Source organism: Myotis myotis, unplaced genomic scaffold (genome assembly GCF_014108235.1).
Source record: "Myotis myotis isolate mMyoMyo1 unplaced genomic scaffold, mMyoMyo1.p scaffold_m19_p_2, whole genome shotgun sequence".
Lineage (NCBI taxonomy): Eukaryota > Metazoa > Chordata > Mammalia > Chiroptera > Vespertilionidae > Myotis > Myotis myotis.
In genome coordinates, this window is record NW_023416324.1 from 44,672,191 (window position 1) to 44,691,750 (window position 19,560).

At 43.4% G+C, this 19,560-nt stretch overlaps 1 protein-coding gene across 1 annotated transcript in view; it reads left to right on the forward strand.

Moving 5' to 3' along the window:
* Window positions 1-6,057: 6,057 nt before the first annotated feature.
* The window catches only part of ROR1 (receptor tyrosine kinase like orphan receptor 1), a 166,868-nt gene continuing 153,365 nt past the window's right edge, over window positions 6,058-19,560 (forward strand). Inside the window, exon 1 of the mRNA XM_036351568.1 lies at window positions 6,058-6,253. Within this exon, the coding sequence (XP_036207461.1) occupies window positions 6,058-6,253 (196 nt within the window). The remainder of the gene's footprint in view (window positions 6,254-19,560) is intronic.

Consider the following 19,560-nt stretch of genomic DNA (forward strand, 5'->3'; position numbering starts at 1 on the left):
CTATCTCTAACTTTCTTTAAATGACAATTACGTTCTACTTATGTCACCTACGGTTTCTTTGTTATAAAGGTTAAAATTTTAACGCTAAGCAATATCTCAGTTAGTACCTTCACTATTTACATTTCAGTACTTTTGACTTCCATTTTTTGCTTTACAGTCCTTAGACAACACTTAAGAAATTGACTATGCTTCTTTGAGCATTGTTTTAGAGACCCCTTTCCTGAGATCCTGAATTTCCCATGTTTTACACCTAGCTATTATTAAACTTCACTCCTTACCTTCTTCACTGGATTGTCCTTTCACCTTACAATTGTAGTACCCCTGTATTTAGGCCCCACGTTGGGTGCCACATGTGCCGCGCCAGCACAGCCAAGGGTGAACCTGAGGAGGAGTGGTGAAGGATTAAAGAAGACAGACAAGAGAATACAGTTGGGCCTAGGTCGGATCACTGTGCCTGGATGAGGAAACAGTGACCCAGCCCATAAGCTGAAGCTTTATTTTATAGTCAGAGCACACAAAGCAAAGCAAGGGGAGTGGTCAACATGTTTACAGTGCTCTTGTGAGTTTCACCTTGTTTTGGTAGCACTTGCTGCACCTCCCACAGCCCATTAGCTACCTAGGAAGGAACTAGGGAGAACTATAAGGTCAAGCTTAATTATGCTAGGAGGGTTCTGCCCTCCAAGCTGGGACTTGTTTGTGGCCCTGCCACAGGTCAGTCCAAGTCTTGACACTATAGCTGCTCCCTACAATAACCATGGAGGGAAACTTGGTGAAGGATACCTTAGACCTTTCTGGTCTTTACACACCCTTTTGATTTCTTGTGTAGACATTTCCTCCCACCCTACCCAAGGTCTGGATGGACTACAAGGGTCCTAGCAGCTGTCTGGGCCATTGGGAGAAGTGTTTCCACTCCCTTCTCACAGATGGGGGACTCTCCAGGCTCTCATGAAGGCTTTAGGGGAGAAATTCTTCTGGTCACATCTTTGGTTTTCAAATGAGCACTGACAACACAGCTCACCGCCCACAGGGCACCTTCTGCATCAGTTCCAGCTTGCTGTTCTCTTCCTTTTGGGCACCTGAGAATGTCCTCTTCAATCTGAGCTATGCATTATATTTTTTATGATATTTTATTCAGTAGTTTTGGTGTCTGTGGTCTGGATGGGATGAGGTGGGAGGAATGATTCATGGGATAGGGAGGCCATTTCTGTCCTTTTCTACTGTTGTCCCATCGTAGTTTATAATCTTGTCTCTGTACTACTTTCCCAGTAGACTGTAGGGTCTTGATCATTGTTAGGGACCAGGTCAAGCTTTTTTAATCCCAGTTCTTATACATGGGAAATGACCATGCACACGTGTGTCAAATGAATGAATGAGTGAATCCCTACAGTTCCATGGAAGAGACCCCAAGCATGACAATTTCAAGTAAGATAGTTTTCAAGACTGTTTGTATTCACTTTAAAGATGTGTGTTGCCATGGTGCTTTGGTAGCATAATTCCTTTAAATACAAGAACTGCGTGTGAACTTAAATATTAATTTAGCAGATTTAAAGAAAAGATAGTATTTCCCAAGGGGGTAAAGCATTTGTGTATAATCGAGACTTGCTTCCTCTCCTCCCTTTGTGTTGCCTACCATCCTCTTTAGGTTTTAGAATTAGGGAACCAACCACTTATGGGAGAGGAGTGTAGCCTCTGGTACTGGTTCTCAAACTGTGTTCTGCAGAGCTTAAAGTTCACAGGGTCTTCTGGGGCTGAGTAGGTCAGAAGTCTGAGAGCAGCCTCCACCCAACCCCATTTTGGCAGTTTGAGACACTGGCTCTGCCTTCAGACCCCCTGGGTTTGACCACAGTCCCCATTCCCACCCCAACAAACTTAAGTAGGCAAGTGCCTTAGTATGCCCTGCCTCAGATTCTTCAGTCTTTAAATGAAGATGAAGGTGGTACCTACCCACCTTGTAGAACTGTTCAGAAGATCTCTGAGCAAAAGGAGAGCCTCATAGATCTGGAGAACTTTTTTTTTTTTTTTCAATTTCTTCTATATAAAAAGATGAATGCCACAGATGTCAATATATTTAAAAAACTTTTTCTTTCTTCAACAAATTAATGGCTTTGCCACATTTATGAGAAAGGCTCTGGGGTAGCCACTTGTCCCCTCACACTCTCCTTTGTGACCACTGGGCTGGACACTGGTCTCATGAGCGTGCTGGTCCATGTCTGTGTAACCTCACGTATCACTGGCTCAGGAGACAGGATGTGGCATGGCCGGGTGCTTTTTGGAAGAGCTTCTGCTTCCTGTGAACGTTGGGTCTCTACCTGCCAACTGCTGAGATGAACCAGTAATCCTTTTGGAAAGCACAGGCTTTTATCAATGAGGAGGATTCAAGGCTTCTTTTTTTTTCTCCTTCCCTCCAAATAACACTCCCACTGTTCAGGCTTAAATACCAAAACCTTATGGTTTGCAGAACCAGTGCCAAGAAGTCAATCATCAGTGAAACTGCAAAGATAATAGCTCCTATTGATCAAATCGGGAGAAGAATGGTGCGCCCTCCCGCCGAGGTCAGGAAAGATAAGAGCTGGCGTTTTCTAAAACATGCTCCACTTGCCTCAGTTGGATCAAACCACATAAAACACTTATGTTCTGAGAGAGCTGGTGACCAATTCAGGAAAACCTCACAAAATGAAAAGATTGGCTTGGATTAGTAAGGCATGTGAAATAGAATCTTTCTAAGAGCACGGCATTTGTGTTATTTCAAACCCAGACAAGGACCTAGCAGCTAACTGGAGTATGTCCACGTGGAGAATGGCTACAGAGGGGGCAGCGTGAAAGATCCTTGAGTGTGCGTTCTGTGCTGGGCACTTTACAGGACCCTATGGCCCACTGTCTAATTTAATCCTTCCAGCAGTCCTGTGAGACAGCTTTACTGTCCCCATCTTACAGAAAGTAACTCCCATGATCACAGAATTATAAATGACAGAAGTTAGTATTTTAATCTAGGTGTCTATTTCTATGAAATATTGTACTGTGCCCTAATTGACACATACTAATTTGCTGTTACCACAGTAATTTTACACAAAGAAAAGCTGCTCGTCTGGTATTAAATAGCTCATCCCTTAGCCATGGTGAGAATAGGAGAGGAACCGAATCCACCAGTGGAGATACTACAGCAAGCATGTCAAACTCAAAGGCTAACACGGGCCAAACAAATGAGGCATGTGGCCCGTGGGCTGTGAGTTTGACATGCTTGTACTGCAGGGTCGAGACTGATGGTTATGTATCTCTCTAACACTGCTGCTGACTCTGGAATCAATGGAGGTCAAGTTGAGATGTGCTCAATTTCTTTTAGGTAAACTTCAGCCTTCCTTTCATGGGGCAGGTGGGGGGCAGTGCTTATTAAACATTATTTTTGTGAGGGGAATTACTAAACTTTTCACATAAAATAACCTTTTACAAATGTGGCTCAAGATAATATTTTTCAGAGCGAGATTATTTATATTTCAAAATACTTGATCTGTTTTTATTATCATTTTATCTGAGAAGCTGAATATGCGGTTATCTGAAGCAATAGATCTTGAGGCTGAGAACAACATTCCTCCAAATCATCACAGTCCCTTAATGAGCTTGTGAATTGAAATGATCTTTGCTGTACCCCATGAACCAAGTGGTAATTATTGTCCAGGGACACATGGGGACAATTTCACTGTTAGCAGTGCCAAGATTCTATTCATTTGTCATCAGCCCTAAATTATATTCAATCAGCGATTGAATTATATTCAAACTCAGGTTAGAAAAACCAAGTGACATACTACAACTAACTTTCTATAAAATTAGTACTGCAAAATGAAGCCTATAATGCTGGCAATGTAACTGTGAGCAGCAGTAAGATGAAGCTATGAAAATATTGAATGTAAATGTTGTCAAGATCTGTCTTAATCCCACCACTTTGCCACCCTTAGCTTCCACTCTTGAAATGCCTCCTTGATTACCATGCTTCTGTTCCCAAGTTCCCTGAAGCATGCACGTTGGAGTGTTTGATAAACCTTTTTCTTTTCTAAAATATTTTTTATTGATTTCGAAGAGGAAGCGGGGAGAGAGAGAGAGAGAGAGAGAGGGAGAGAGAGAGAGAGATCAATGATGAGAGAAAATCATTGATCCACTGCCTCCTGCATGCCTCATACTGGCAATGGAGCCAGCAACCTGGGCATGTGCCCTGACCGGGGATCAAACCGTGACCTCCTGTTCTTAGGTCAACACTCAATCACTGAGTCGCACTGGCTGGGCTGATGAGCCTTTTTCTAAGGCAAACCACAGTGGCCCCTGCTACTGCAAACAAGGGGCTATTATTATTCAAAACGCCAAGTGGGTGGTATCAGGATGGGGCCAGGGTGGAACTGGGTGAGAGTCATTCTCTGAGGGCCCTGCAGTGTGGACACTCAGCTCTTCCTGGTGGGATCACCTGCGTAAATGCTCTTCCCAGGACAAGTGGCTGAAGCAGAAGCACAGCCTTTTCCTGGGTGTTGTGTTAAGCAGTTTTCTTATTTGGGTAAATGTTTCTTTTTGGTTTCATATTTGGAATTTTATGTGCTTTAAGACCTCGGTCATACAGCCTGTCCGACTTCAGGTACCCTTAAAAGAATCTATGCTTTTTTTTCCCCCTCAGGAGGTAGGAGGCGACAGGGGCCACATGAAATAGGGAGGGCATGTATGGTTTGTGTACTTTCTTTCCCACTGGCTTCCTTTCCCACGTGGACAGGGAAAGAGGCAAACCAAAGAGGTATGTACAAACCAAACAACCCTTTTGTCTCAGCCGTGTGTGGCAGGTTGATCGAAGACTCAGGAGACAAGCTACAAGTGGGCCCCTGCAAGGTCTCCGCAGGTAAACATCCTGTCCTTGGCCAAGCTCACTGGCGGTGGCGTGTGGCTCCTACAACCATGTGGCAGACAGTTCCCATCAGCAAATAAGGAAATGTGGAAAGTGTGCTTATCTAGGTGAAAAGGTGAAGCAAGGGAGAGGTGAGGTGAAAAGCAACTCAGGTTTGTTTCATAGACCTGAGTACTAGGCAGCACGGGCTGCTGGGAGTTGTGTGTGGGTGGTAGAGTCAGACAGACCTGGATTTGAATCCCAATTCTTCCACTTACTAAAGTTCACCTCAGAAGCCAACTCAGATGCATTCTTAGTGGCTGCCTAGAGGAGTGTGTTGAAAAGACGCCAAGGCAGATCCCAGGTTTACTAGACAAGAAGGGCCATGATTGATGAGTGATGTCTGTACCAGCTTGAAGGAAGGGGAACTTACAGCATGGGTACCATATCTCTAATGGCCTAGGGCTCTGGGACTCTGAGATCCTGCACAGCACTAAAGTTTCATAACATAGTGAGTGAGTGTGTGTGTGTGTGTGTGTGTGTGTGTGTGTGTGTGTGTGTATGTGTAGAAGTCACCTAAGGAGAGATTAGTGCAATCCTATGAAAATGTACTAGTAGAATGGTGTCATGGCTTACATTTGCAAAAACAACAAAGTTATCATTTGTATTATTACAGCATATTAGTGAGGAGTTTTAAAATCTTCATAATATATTATGACCTTTAGTTTGTTGATTTGCATATTGGCTTTAATTTATGGTGGTTTTGAAATTTATCTTTTCAGTTCAGTTAACCACAGATAGCTCTCCGTATTCAAATGCTATCTTTTGTCTTGACTGAGGGTTTCAATATAGAGGCATGGGTTTCTCTAGGAGTACAAATGCTATAAATTCACAAACATGAATGAAATCAGCAGCCAAAGCAACATTGGTCTTCCTTATTTTTCGTGAGAGGACTGTTGAATATATCCGTATAAGACTGGCCTTCTAACAAGACATGGGAAAGCTTACGTTTGATAATGGTGGATCATTTTTGCAGGCTTGGCTTTTTGTTAATGAAATGTTTGCATTTTAATTTTTAAGCCTGTGTTTCAAACACAACAACCTTCCGATCTGGCCTACAGATCATTCATCTGGACAGCCTCTTCAACGCAGGCACCTCTGCCTGGCAGGGGGAGCGGCCGTTCTGTTTAATACGCTATGGAATGGCAGCGGTCTCTCTCAGAAGGCAGGGCCTTAGGAAATCTTCTGTAATGCTTCTAACAGCCCATAAGTTACTGAGGTTAATGTTGCCCTCATCTCTCTCCCCTCCCTCCTTTTTCTTTTCAGAAACAGAGTTGTCAGTCACTGCTGAGTTAGTGCCTACCTCATCATGGAACATTTCAAGTGAGCTCGACAAAGGTACACAGTGGGGACCCACTGGGGGAGGGGGAGGAAGGGAGGCGTGAAACTCCAGTTCGAACCCTGGCACAGCTACTTTGAAATCAACTGCTTTTTAAATCACTGGAAAGAGGTGGGGGCCAAAATAAATTCCCTGCTTACTTTGTGATCATTTCACATTTAATGACTTGGAATTCTATTTTTTCTGGAGGGTTTTTTTTTTTCTTCTCTCTCTCTCTTTCTCTTTCCTCTACCTTCTTCCCCTAAAATGTTCCACATGGTGAAAACGCTTCAAGATGTGAAATAGGGTTGTTGCTGACCTTCCTGACACGGCATCTAGTGGATCTTATTTAGGGGATTTGATTCTGCCTGAGCCAGGATTGCTCAGAGCTGTTTGCTGGGTGACCTTTTACAGTGAGTATTTGATACGCTTGCAGGGTTCAGGACAGAGTATGTGAAGTGTTTGTAATTGCCTGCGCATACAGATGGCAGCTTCCTCTGTGCGCGTGGGGAGCAGGTTCCTACTATGAGGTTGTTGTAGTGTTAATGAAGCCTGGCCATATGCTAAGCACTGGCTACTCTATAGAGAGCCTCTATCCTGGAATGATAAATCAGGACACATTTAAAGCCCCTGCCATGGTCTCATATTACTTTTCCAGCCTTATTTCTCCTTAGTCTCCCCCATACCCCTTTACGCATTTCCAGCCAAATTTGTATTTCTGTCTATATAGCCTGTGCTTTTCTGACCCTCTGCTTTTGTCTAAGTCATTCTTCCCATCTGACTGGCCCTTCCTTCCTTGCCAATACCCGCTCTCTCCCTCTACAAGGTGGCAAATTACTTCTCCTTCAAGTCTGAGCATAAAGTCTCCATGAGCCATAGTCTTACCTAATCCCTCTGCCTCTGCAGGAAGTGGCCTATCCTTTGGAACTCCCATAGCCCATTTCCGTGGTTTTCTCTTTGCATTTTCTATGTTATGTCATGGTGACTGACATACCTAGATACCTCACCCTTAAACCTGGAAATTCCTCATAGGTAAGATATCTTGTTCTTTTTTTTGTCTTTGTCCCCATCACAAGATCTCAGACAGACTGCTGTTCATAGGAAATCCTCAATAAATATGTGTGGAATGATGGGCCACACCATATCTGGGGACATAGATGGATGGGCCATACCCACATATATGTGTGCCAATACATTCAACAGATTTACTGAGTTTCTACTTTAGTTCAGGCACGATTCAAGGTTCTGGGATTATAATGATAAAAGGAACTCAAAACTCATTGTCAAAAATTGCCTTTGAGGAGCCCTAGCCAGTTAGCGTTGGCCTGCGGACCAAAGACTCCCAGGTTCCATCCTGGTCAAGAGCACACACCTTGGTTGCAGGTTCCTCCCTGGCCTGGCCCTGGTCAGGGCTCGTGCAGGAGGCAGCCAATCGATGTGTTTCTCTCACATCAATGTTTCTGTCTTTCCCTCTCTTTTCCACTCTCCTAAAAATCAATGGAAAAATATCCTTGGGTGAGGATTAACCAAAAAACAAATAAAAAATTGCCTTTGATGATCAGCTCTCTATTATATATTTACTGGGAGTGTATTTCTTCTCTGAGGTAAGAGAACTGTACAACGTAGTCATAGACAAAATTATTTTGCTGGTTATGCTTCTTAGGTATTTTAGGGTGGCAGGATGAGGTGAGATGTCTTTTCACCTTAAATCAAAGGACATTTAGAGTAATTTTTTATTCAGTTTGATCTGAAAATTCTTTATCTAATTAAGGCTTGAAACAGGGACTGTATGTTACTCTTCTCCACCTCCAGCACCAAGCACAGTACCCAGGAGGCAGAAGATTTTCAACAAACATTTATGAACTGTTTTTAATGGAGAAGAAGACATGAAGCACACTAAACGTTAACTCTGTGCCTACTCTGTGTCAGGTGCTCCAAAAATGTGAACTTAATTGGCCAGCTCCTTATGGCACCAACAAGAAAAATGACATTATTTTCTCCTACATGCTATTAATCAGGTTCCAAGGGTGGCTATGAAGGGACATCAGTGTGTGCTGAAAGGCAGCAGAGCCCTGTGAAGATCCTAGCCTGCCAGCCTTCATAGTTCTGCTAGACCAGCATGTAATTAGCGGTGATTGCCCTTCAAGAGAGAAGTAGTGTCAGTAGTAATGAACCTACAGGCCAAAGGACTGAACTCAGGCAGGCCTCAAACTTTTTGTATGTTCAGCATGACCTTCCAGAGAGCATGGATGGCTTTCCAGGGATTCTTGGTATCTTCTTTGTCTAGAAGATCATTATTGCATGCTCTTTCATTCCCACTTAAAATAAAAGAAAAGATGATTAATTCATTCATTCATTGATCAAATCTTGATTGCTGCCTACTCTGTTCTGGGCACTGTAAGACTTAGGATCGAAAGATGAATCAGACAAAGGTCTCTGTCCTCCATAAGGGAAAGACTGATACCGAAGTGCTTAATCATAACCTTCTGGTCAATTTGATGGACTAGGTTTTCAAGGGACATATCAGCCGATCACAGAGAGATGCTGGAGAAAATATACAATGGCAAAAAATCCATTGCCAGACTTATATGCAAAAAGTAGAAATCCCAGGTGCTAGAAACAAAGAGCGAGCTCAGTAATGGAGCAATGATTAGTGAGAAGGAATTAAACAAAAGGTCCTATGAAAATATGGGCAGTGTGTAGGGTTCGTAGGGGCTGGAGTTTCAGTAAGTACCCAGTGGGGATGAGCGTTGAGGCCATAGCCAACAACCGCCTATGTAGCTAGCTTTCAGTGAGGAATGACGAGGCTGAGCATCAAATAAGGAAGATTCTGCCGAGGTTTCCACTATGGAAGTCTGTCAGCCACCCTGGGTCATGGGGATCACCCATGAGAAATCCAAACCAAACCTATGCTAAACGTGTATGGGTTTGGGGTTCTTATTATATAGTGCACAAGCCACAAGCCAAGAAGATAACGTGAAAACTTGGTCTGGAATTAATTGAACTGTGAGATACTGAAAAGCAGGTCATAAAAGTGTCTCAACATCTCAGTGCATGTGGGTCTCACACCAGAATCAAAATTTTAAAAAAATCAAAACAACAGCAGCAAACTCCTGCTGATGTTACGTTTACTTTTATATATACTACTAGAGGCCTGGTGCACGAAATTTGTGCAGGGGAGGGAGGGGTGTGTCCCTCAGCCCCGCCTGCACCCTCTCCAATCTGGGACCCCTCGAGGGATGTCTGACTGCTAAACGGGCAGTCGGACATCCCTCTCACAATCCAGGACTGCTGGCTCCCAACCACTTCCCTGCCTGCCTGCCTGATTGCCCCTAACCACTCCCCTGCCAGCCTGATTGATGCCTAACTGCTCCCCTGCTGGCCTGATTGCCCCTAACTGCCCTCCCCTTCCAGCCTGGTTCCCTCCCCTGCAGGCCTGGTCCCTCCCAACTGCTTTCCCCTGCTGGCCATCTTGTGTCCACATGGGGGTGGCCATCTTGTGTGTTGGAGTGATGGTCGACCTGCTTATTACTCTTTTGCTAGATAGGATGCATGCAAGAGAGGAAAAATGCACACTAGCCATTTTGTTCGATGGATAGAGCATTGGCCCAAGACTGAAGGGTCCTGGGTTCAATTCTGGTGGAGGGCACATACCTCAGTGGCATGCTCGATTTCCAGTCCTGGTCAGGGTGCATGCAGGAGGCAACCAATCAATGTGCCTCTCTCACATCCATGTTTCCCTCTCTCTGTCTCTCCCCCTTCCTTCTACTCTCTCTAAAAATCAATGGGAATATATCCTTGGGTGAGGATTAAGAGAGAGAGAGAGAGAGAGAGAGAGAGAGAGAGAGAGAGAGAGAGAGAGAGAGAAAGAGAAATTCCACCCTAAGTGAGAGCCAGCAGATCAAACATGTGGAGAAGTTCATATCTTAGAAACTAAATGCAACAGATGAATTGGAGAGTATAAATGTTAGAAAATGTTTGGTGATGAAAGAGGGAATAGAAACCACAGGGCAAGTACAGGATAATATGACAAAAAAGTAGACATTTTAAAAGAACTAAATAGGAATTCTAGAATTAAAAAAGTTATAGAAATGAAAAATTCATCAAATGGGTTAAACAGTGGATGCATTCAACTGAAGAGAGAAATGGTGAACTGGAAGATACATTTGAAATAAAACGGTGGTTAAGAGAATGGATTCTGTAGCCAAGGTAACTAGGTTTGCATCCTGACTCTACTACTGGAATGCTGTGTGACTTTGGGCAAGCTACTCAACCTATCTGTGCTTTGGTCTCCTCATTTGTCAAATGAGCTAATGAAAGTAACTACCTCATATGGTTGCTGTGAAAATTGATCTGGCTAGCAAATCTGATAAACTAATTGGAGAATAAGAAGTAGCAGCTGTTTTTGGTTAATGTGCTTATTACTTTGGGCTTGATAATAAAATAAAAAAAATCATAGGTACTTTGGCAGTCTCGCAAGGAAAGCATATTTTAGGCTTGGAGCAGGAATTACAGGTCCTGTCAAATCAGCCCATGCCAGCAACTGCCCACAGTGACATTATACACGAGTGTTCACCCATACAAGCGCCATACTTCTTAGCTTGGTAAACAAGATTTTCCATAGTCTTACCCCTGTCGAATCCTCTCTCCTCACCCCTACACTCCATACTTTGTACTCCATTTGTTCCAACAGCCTGCCTCTTAATTTCCTAAAAATATCTTTAGGGATATGTCTTTGCTGGTTCAGTTTCTTCTGACTGGATATCTTTAGCCCCGTTCTACACTTGGCTAATTCCTTCTTTACTTAAGCATCACCATGAACATTCGTTCACCCCTTTTCCCCCATAGCACTCCTAAGGAGCACAGTGCTGAGTAAGACAGGCTGTATTCCCGCTTTGTTGGACTTTACATTCTAAAAGAGAGAAAGACAATTAATAAAATCTTTCATCAGCCCATTGACCATGCTGCCAACAGTGCCCCTAAATATTTCATATGTTCTCTATACCTCTTTATGTCTATCTTGATTAGAGTCTTTACCATGATGTATTGAAATGCTCTATTTTGTGCCTGTCTCTTTAAAATCAGGGGCTCTCTAATCTATGGGCATGCTCGTATTGCACAATGTCTGGTGTATAGTAGAAAATCTGGTGTTAAATTGATAGGTTCAAACAGCATCTGTGCCAGTTCATAGCTACTACGTGTGAATACCTACTAGGTGTGATGCACTTGCTAAGCATGTTGCATACATCATGTGAATTCACACCAGCCTTTGCAGTAGAACAGGTAGATGACAGAGTTAAAGGACTTGGCTATGGGGCACAGCTGGTGAGTGGTAGTGCCAAGACTCCCACCAAGGCCTCAGGCCAAATGCAGCATGGCAGCTGATGACACTATCTCCCTTGCCTTTCTATCCCCTGCTCCTGCAGGGCAATTTCTCTCACTTGGGGGAGCAGTCAAAATAAAATCCAACACGTGATATTCTTTAATGCCATTCTCTTCACTTTGCCACTCTGTTTCCATCAATCCTACCCTACCCTGGCTCCCCAGCCTCACTCAGGCCCTGGTTTTCTCTTAACCCAGTGCAGTCAGTGGCACTAAACAGTTACCTTTCCAACAGGAAATGAAATTGAAAAGACACAAGACCACCGGGGAAGAGCTGATGAAAGCTACTATTGATGGGGTAGGGGGGTAATGTCTGAAACAAATGCTTCAGAACCAAGGGCCTCCTAAAGTACATGGATCCACAGGGGCCCAACCTCAGCTTCCCCAGGGGGCTTGGGGTGGGGAGTGAGGAGGGCCTCTTATCCCCTTCTTCCATTCTCAGGCACATGAGATCTCAGAGGTTCTCTACAGAAAGCCAAATGTTTCTTTTGGAGAAGGGACTGGAAATTGTAGCCCCAGGTAGCTGAAAGGGAGGGAGCCTACTACTTTAAAAAAATACCGAGGCCCGCTTCCAACTGCAACTAGTTCTCCGTGCTCACAGACTAGATTTGGGGGTAGTTTTGCCCTGGCTTGCTTTTTTATGTTTATTTTTTTTAAATATATTTTTATTAATTTCAGAGAGGAAGGGAGAGGGAGAGAGAGAGATAGAAACATCAATAATGAGAGAGAATCATTGATTGGCTGCCTCCTGCACGCCTCCCACTGGGGATCAAGCCAGCAACCTGGGCATGTGCCCTGACCGAGAATCAAACAGTGACCTCCTGGTTCATAGGCCGACACTCAACCACTGAGCGACGCTGGCTGGGCCTGGCTTGCTTTTTAAATGGAGAGCTGGTTTTCTCCATGGCCTTGGAGTTTTGCACATAGTAGGGAAATGCACAGCTTGGTCCTCATGAACATGGGTTCTGGAGTTACTATGACTCTGAGCTTCCTTTTGCTCACTTGTGGGTGAAGGTATTGGTATCTATCACCTAAGATGGTTTTCCTGGCCACAAGAAACACATCTATGGATTGCCATAGGACAGCTGTCTGCATGGTCACAATAGACAGATGCATGCTGGCCTCAGCACCTTAATGCACCTCTTCCCTGAGAACTTGACCGTCAAGGGGCTGGGACCAGGTTCTCTAGTTCAGGAGTGGTTGCTTCCTCTTGTCCCCCCTCTCTTCTACTTGATTTTCCATGGCACATAAAGAGTCTATTTAAATGCTATTGACTGGCCTATAGCTTGGAGCTTAGTTCACAGCTAGTTCGAAAGGGGTAGCTGAGTCCTTTCCTCGTGCAACTTATTATGCATATTTGGAGCATGTAGTGGGCGAAGGGGCAAGATAAGGGTGGACTGGGACAGGAACCTCGGTACTTGGTAAGCTAAAGAACAGTCCTTCTGGGACTGGAGTCTCTGGCAGCTCATCCATCCTTTGTTTCATTTTCAAAACTGGTAGCTGGTTGCAGGAACTTCTGGTGAAATTGCTGGGGGAGCCATGTGGTGTTTAATACAGCCCAATTTCAGCAGGTTTTGGCCTTAGCCATATCCTCCTAATGTTGATAGCATCGCTTTCTTTAAAGGACTGACATTGTCCTGCCACCGTCAACAGCAGAAGCACTTGGAACCTCTATAACCTCCTATGGAAAAGGGGGGAAGTGACACTGGCTCTAAAGGGTTGTCACAAGCGCCGGATAAAGTGTGACGTGCCCTCACAGACTCTAGCACAGATACTGCTCACTGCAGATGTTCTGTTATTCCCAAGGGTAGGGTAGCATGATCTGGGGAAAGAGCACTTAAGAAAGAGCTTATATTCACACCCAACTCAACTCCATGGCCATTGTGAAGCTCCAAGGCTTCAGACACTAGATACCTGAGGCTGTTGAGCACCTGAAAGTGGTCAGTTCACAGTGAGATTAGTGTCAGTGTACAGCCACAACTGGATCCCAAAGGCTTAGTATGAAAAAAAGGACTTAAAATAACTTAGTAATAATTTTTTGAATTGATAATGTTTCACATATTGGATTATGTGAAATCTATTATTAAATTTAATTTTGCCTGGTTCTTCTAAATGTGGCTACTAAACATTTTACCATCACACATGTCACTGGGATTATATTTCTATTCCAAGATGCTACTCTAATGAACAGCTCGAACCTCAGGTAAATCTCCTAACTTGAGTTTCCTCCTTGCAGCATGAGAAGTTCTCCTCCTATCTTTCCCAACTTTAAAATTCTAGGAACTACATTTTATAAAAAGAAATTTTTATAAAACTGATTTGCATGTGTGTGTGTGTGTGTAATGCTTAAAAACAGATAAAGTACTTTATGTGTAATGGATTATCATTACTGATTATAATCTGATGTTTAACCCTCCGTGAAAGGCAGTCTTTCATTCTCCCTCTGGGTAGAAAAATTTTGTAGGTTAAAGTCTAAAGCACAGAGGGATTTTACTTTGCTAGAAAGGACCCAGGACAGCAATGGAACCACAGGGCAAGTCTGGAAGTCCTAGGCCCTAATGACCCAGCATTGCCTCATCTCCCAAACTTCCCCTTGCACTGTTCTCCTCAGCAGGCTATGCACCAGCCACACTAGCCTCCTTGCAGCCCCTCCAGCAAGCCAGGCTCGTTCCTGACCGAAACGCATATTGATATGCTATTCTCTCTACCCAGAATCCTCTTCTCTTGCTGTCCTTCAGGTCTGGGCGCAATTGTCATCTCCTCAGATAAGCCTTTCCTGATCACCCAAAGTTAGTTTCGTGTTCCTTTATAGCAATAATAATAATAAAAAAATCTGATCTAAACCTGGAAGCAGTGAGAACACTGTCTTGATAGGAAAGCAGGGGAGGTTCTGGCCAGCTTGCTATGGCTGCTTTCTCTCCAGAACTAACAAGCTCTTGGTCCCTTTGCCTGGAATCCAACTTAGAAGCACATGGCATGGAAATCAGTTCTCCTTCAATCAAGCTGCTCTCTCCAGGACTCTTGTTAATCCTCTTTACTTGAGCAGCCTTTTCACTTTAGGGAAAGAAACCTACAAGATGAGGGCTATGGGATTCTGTCAAAAAAGAGCAGGAAAACGATCCTTTATAGTCCATCTTGATTCTTCCAAGCCTGCTCAGAGGGGAGGAGTTTGCCTCTGGCAGCATGTAGGGGCGGAGAGAGCCAGCCTCACCACCCAGGGGTCTTTGCAGCCAGTTATTTCAGCTCCAGCTCCAGCTCTGGGCCCCAGCCACTCACACCAGCCCTCTGTCCCCTCCCCTGTGTGCCTGTCAGTGAGGCATTCAGCTTCCAGGCAGAGGCGCTGGGATGTTCTGCAAATGGCTCCCTGGGCTGTGTGGGAAGCACGAGTGGTGGGTGCTTTAAAGAAGGATGTAAACATACCTGTTTGAAAACAGATGGTTACCCTGGAACAAAGGATTTTCACATCTTCCTCGGCAAGGCCCAGCTCATGGCCGTCTGAGGTAGGGGCAGCCCTTCATTTGCTCTGGCCTGTTTTCTGGAGGCTTACATGCCCACAACTCCATTGTAACTCTCCTGAGCTTGTAGGGGAAGTTAGTCCACAAGCAGGACAAGTCCCTTGTTTGGGATAAGGACCCACAATAGGAGGAAGGCAGCGAGGCCTTCAGCAGGCAGTGAGCTCTGCAACCCATTACAGACCTCATTAGGAGGCGGTGGAGTGCGGGGAAACTGCTCTTAGACAAGGTTGGAAATTTCTGCATTCCTGTGCCAGGCAAGATTTCCTGTAGGGCCCTGAGAAGCTCACTAATCATCTCTTTAGTTCCAAGCGATATTACTTCAGGGCAGATCCTGTCAAGGCCCCATGCTTAAATATCTCTCTGCCTGGGTTTACTCCATCAAATGCTTCATTTGCTTTAACAAATGCTCCGAGCTTTAGCTGGTCCAGCCGCTTAGGAAGCTCAACTCCCCACATGCCTCAGAGGGCTCTCGCTCTGCCCCCAATTGCTGCAACTAAGAGTAACTCATTTTCTGTAAAGGATCCTATTGGACGTTCATCAGACCTGACCAACTCCAGCCTTTGGAATATGCTTGTGTAGAATTCACGTTGACTTGCAAGGCTTTTCTATCCATGGCCTTCATTCATCTTTTGAACTCAGATAGTTATGTTTTCCTGGAGATTCTTCCCACGTCTCTAATTTCAGTTCTTTTCCAAACACTTATGTTCACTCATTCATTCAACAGGTATTTATTGAGTGCCAACTGTGTGCCAGGCATTATACTAAAGACACAGTAGTGAAAAAACACTCTCTTCCTATGAAGCTCACTTTTTTGGTGGAGTTAACACATCCCTGTGGGAAGAAGTACTTTTACAGCTAATATTTCCTAGATGTTTGTTCTGTCCCAGGTGCTGTACTGGACACTTTACTCACAATACTATCCCATTTCATGTGCCATAAAATCATGGGTGGGAGATCCTGTTATGTCCACTTTATAGACAGGAAAACAAGCTTAAAGAGGTAAAGTAACTCAATTACTAAGTGGCAGAGCCAGGATTCAAGTTCAGGTTTTTCTGACTTCACAAGCCATATTCTCAATAACTCCACTTCTAAAATAGCAATCCATGTTTATAGGGAGGAAAGAAAGAATGAGGTTGTGAGCTTTTGAGCTTATAGAATATCTTTTCTGGAAGATGGATATTCTTAATTGCCCTTCTGTGATATTTTAAAAAAAATTGTTTTTTTCTATAACTTACATACTTTTTAAAATAACTGTCCCAAACTATTTTTTTAAATCCTCACCTGAGGATATGTTTATTGATTTTAGAGAGAGAGGAAGGGAAGGAGGGAGGAAGAGAAAGAGAAAGAGGAAGAGGAAGAGGAAGAGGAAGAGAAAGAAACATCAATCAACCACCTCCTGAACATGCTCTGACTAAGGATTGAACCCACAACTTATGTGCCCTGACTGGGGATTGAACCTGCAACCTAGATATGTGCCCTGACAGGGAATTGGACCTACAGCCTTCCAGGGTTCGAGATGACCCCCACCCAGGCAGGGCTAGAAAACTTTTAATAGTGCAGCCACACTGAAGACATGAGCTCATAGAAAGCCTTTCTGTTGGTGATAAGCATCTCTCTGCTAACGATTGTTAGTGGGAACAGGCTGATCATGACCATCTAATCAAACCTTGGGCCCAGATAACAGGTAACTCCTGGGCAGACCTTGAGATGCTGGTCTTAAAATTAATGCCACTTTGGTGCTAACAGAGGCATCCTGTAGCGAGTTGAAGTTGCCCCCTGAAGCCCATCCCTCTGGTGCTATGTAAATCTGCTAGGCAGTTAGTTCTCAGCAGTCCTCATCCTGCCAAGTGATTTGGGAAAGGCCTGGGGAAATTTTAAAAGATCACTGCAAAATCCAGCTAAATGGTTTGGATCATGGGCCAGTTAAAACAGCTTCATTTACTCTTGTTTTGTGAAAGTTAATGTCTCTGGGAAACTTCTATTAGCATATGGGTCTCAGCTACTCGGCTCTTTTGAGAGGAGGTGGGCCTAGAGGGTCTCTCTCTAAGCTGAAGACCGTTAGAGGTCATACAATCCAACTTTCTAGCTTATATGTGACTGCTTCCAAAAGCTTCCTAAGTGGTTCTACATTAATGCTTTATTTCTAATTTGCACACTTCTACATTAACACTTGCTTTCGTGTCATGGCTCAAGGCTAACCTATGTTTGTCTTTGAGAAATCCTAAGGTTATATTTTCTTATGTTGAGCCAACTGGTCTTCATTCACATTCTTTCTGCTATGTCTGCTTCTCAGAAAGTGGAGGAAGGCTGGTCCTTGGACTTTGTCGTGAGGTTGGTCTCGGTTTCTGCTCTAGTGCTCAGTAGTTGTATGGCCTTGGGTAAATTCCTTAACCTCTTTGAGCCCCACTTTGATCATTTATAAAATGGGAATTCAAGAATTCCTATTATTATACATTCTGACTTTGAGACAGACAAAGTTAAATGCTGGTCAAAAGGACATGGACTCTAACTTTTTTAGCATTGTGTGTGGTCATTTCAGACTTGAAGATGACTTGAGGTTTTCTTTATCAGGTAATTCTAAGCTTCTCAGGCATGCTATGTAGTGTTTGAAGCAGTGCCTTATAGTCTTATTCTTGACTAATAAAGAAAGCCAAAATACATCTGTAGATAAGTTTGTAAGTACAGTTAAAAGAAGAGTCAAAATCAATGTGCTATTAATTTAAAGAATCTGTTATGAAACTTATTAGTGTCCTCATTAATTCCAGTGTTGCTTTGAACTTTGGGACAAAATGACGAATGGTCTTTGAGGGCCTTTTCTGTTCTTAGGTAGAGGACCTAGTTCTTGAACTCCTGGACCTCATGATGTTCTTTTAAGGATTAGGGGAGATCATGTATGGCTGTGGTAGTGCATTGTCATTATATTATTGTCCAAAGATTCTCCTTTTTCTATGGCTAAACATTTAGCATTATTTTCATTATTTCTCCTCCTCGCTTGTTTTCAAGATTCTTCCCCCATAAATGGTGGCCTCCTGGAGTGAATATACAGTTCCCCAGGTAGGCCTGGACCATGTAGAATGCAGCAGGACCATCCCCTTCATTTTGCACTTTTATTTCTGCAACTGAAATTCTCAGCTTCTGGGTAGCATCATCTTCTTATTGACTTATGATGAGCCTGCAGTTGACTAAATTTCCTGTGAGGTTCTCACAATGTTTGCCATTTACCTGCATCTCTCCTTTCTCATCCTTCTGTAATCAATATTTTATGTCTCAGTACTCACTATTCCCATCATACCTATTCTTATATATTTCACCAAGTTTGATTTAGCATATTATTTGATGCCATCATTTAGCATCTACAGAACCTGCTAACATTGTGTTATATATTAATTAGGTCCTCATCTAAGACATTGATGCAACTGTTGGCTGGAGAAGGATACAGACAGAGCCTCCATCATGATTACATCTTGTCTTGTTGCCATATGGAGAACTGCCTCTCTTATAAGTGTATATAGTTCAGAGAATGTTTTTAAGAGTCTACAGACCTATTTTAGTATTTCCTGGTTCTCTGAACTCTTCAAGTCAACATTTCTATTTTGTCTTAGTAATCTATTGAATAAGAATTTGTAGGTGCCAGGTACAGAAACAAATGACATGTGTCTGTCTTCAAGATGCTCATAGTCTAGTGCGAGAAACACACTATCAGACTAAAAAAAGTGGGTGCATAATTGAAAGAGTGCATCTCCCAATACGGTCTGATTGGGAGTTTGGGCTTCCACATATGAATTTTGGAAGGATACAATTCCATAGCGTCCACCTTAAAACATTTTATACATTTTTTTCTACTTTTCAATTGCTTTATAGAGAGAGAGGAAAAGAGAGGGAGAGAGAAACATTGATGTGAGAGTGGATCATCAATCGGCTGCCTCTTGCATGCACTCCCCTTACTGGGATCAAGCTCAAAACCCAGGCATGTGCTTTGACCAGGATTCAAACCAGGAACCTCCTGGTGCATGGGACGACACCCACCCAATCAACTGAGCCACACTGGCCAAGGCACATTTCATACATTTTCACTTTGACATGCTTTTGTCTATGCTATTCCCGCAGCATAAGTTTTTAACCCTTCAAAATCCTTCCAGTTCTTGAATATCCAGCTCAAATGTCACCTTCCATGAAGCCTTCTCTGATTTTTCCAATCAAACTTAATTACTCTTTCTCCTACACAGTGATAATACTTTAATTGTATTTTGATTTAGCCCCAGTTTTGCCCAGACTGTGTTATACATTTAGGCTCCTCGAAAGTAGGTATCCTGCCTTAATATGCTCCCAATTTGTCTGCCTCCACTTTCTATTGGTACTCCCTAAAGGTATGACTTGTGTTATTCATTAATTCTAAGGAATAGTGAAGGCAATTTGGTAGGTTTAAGCTG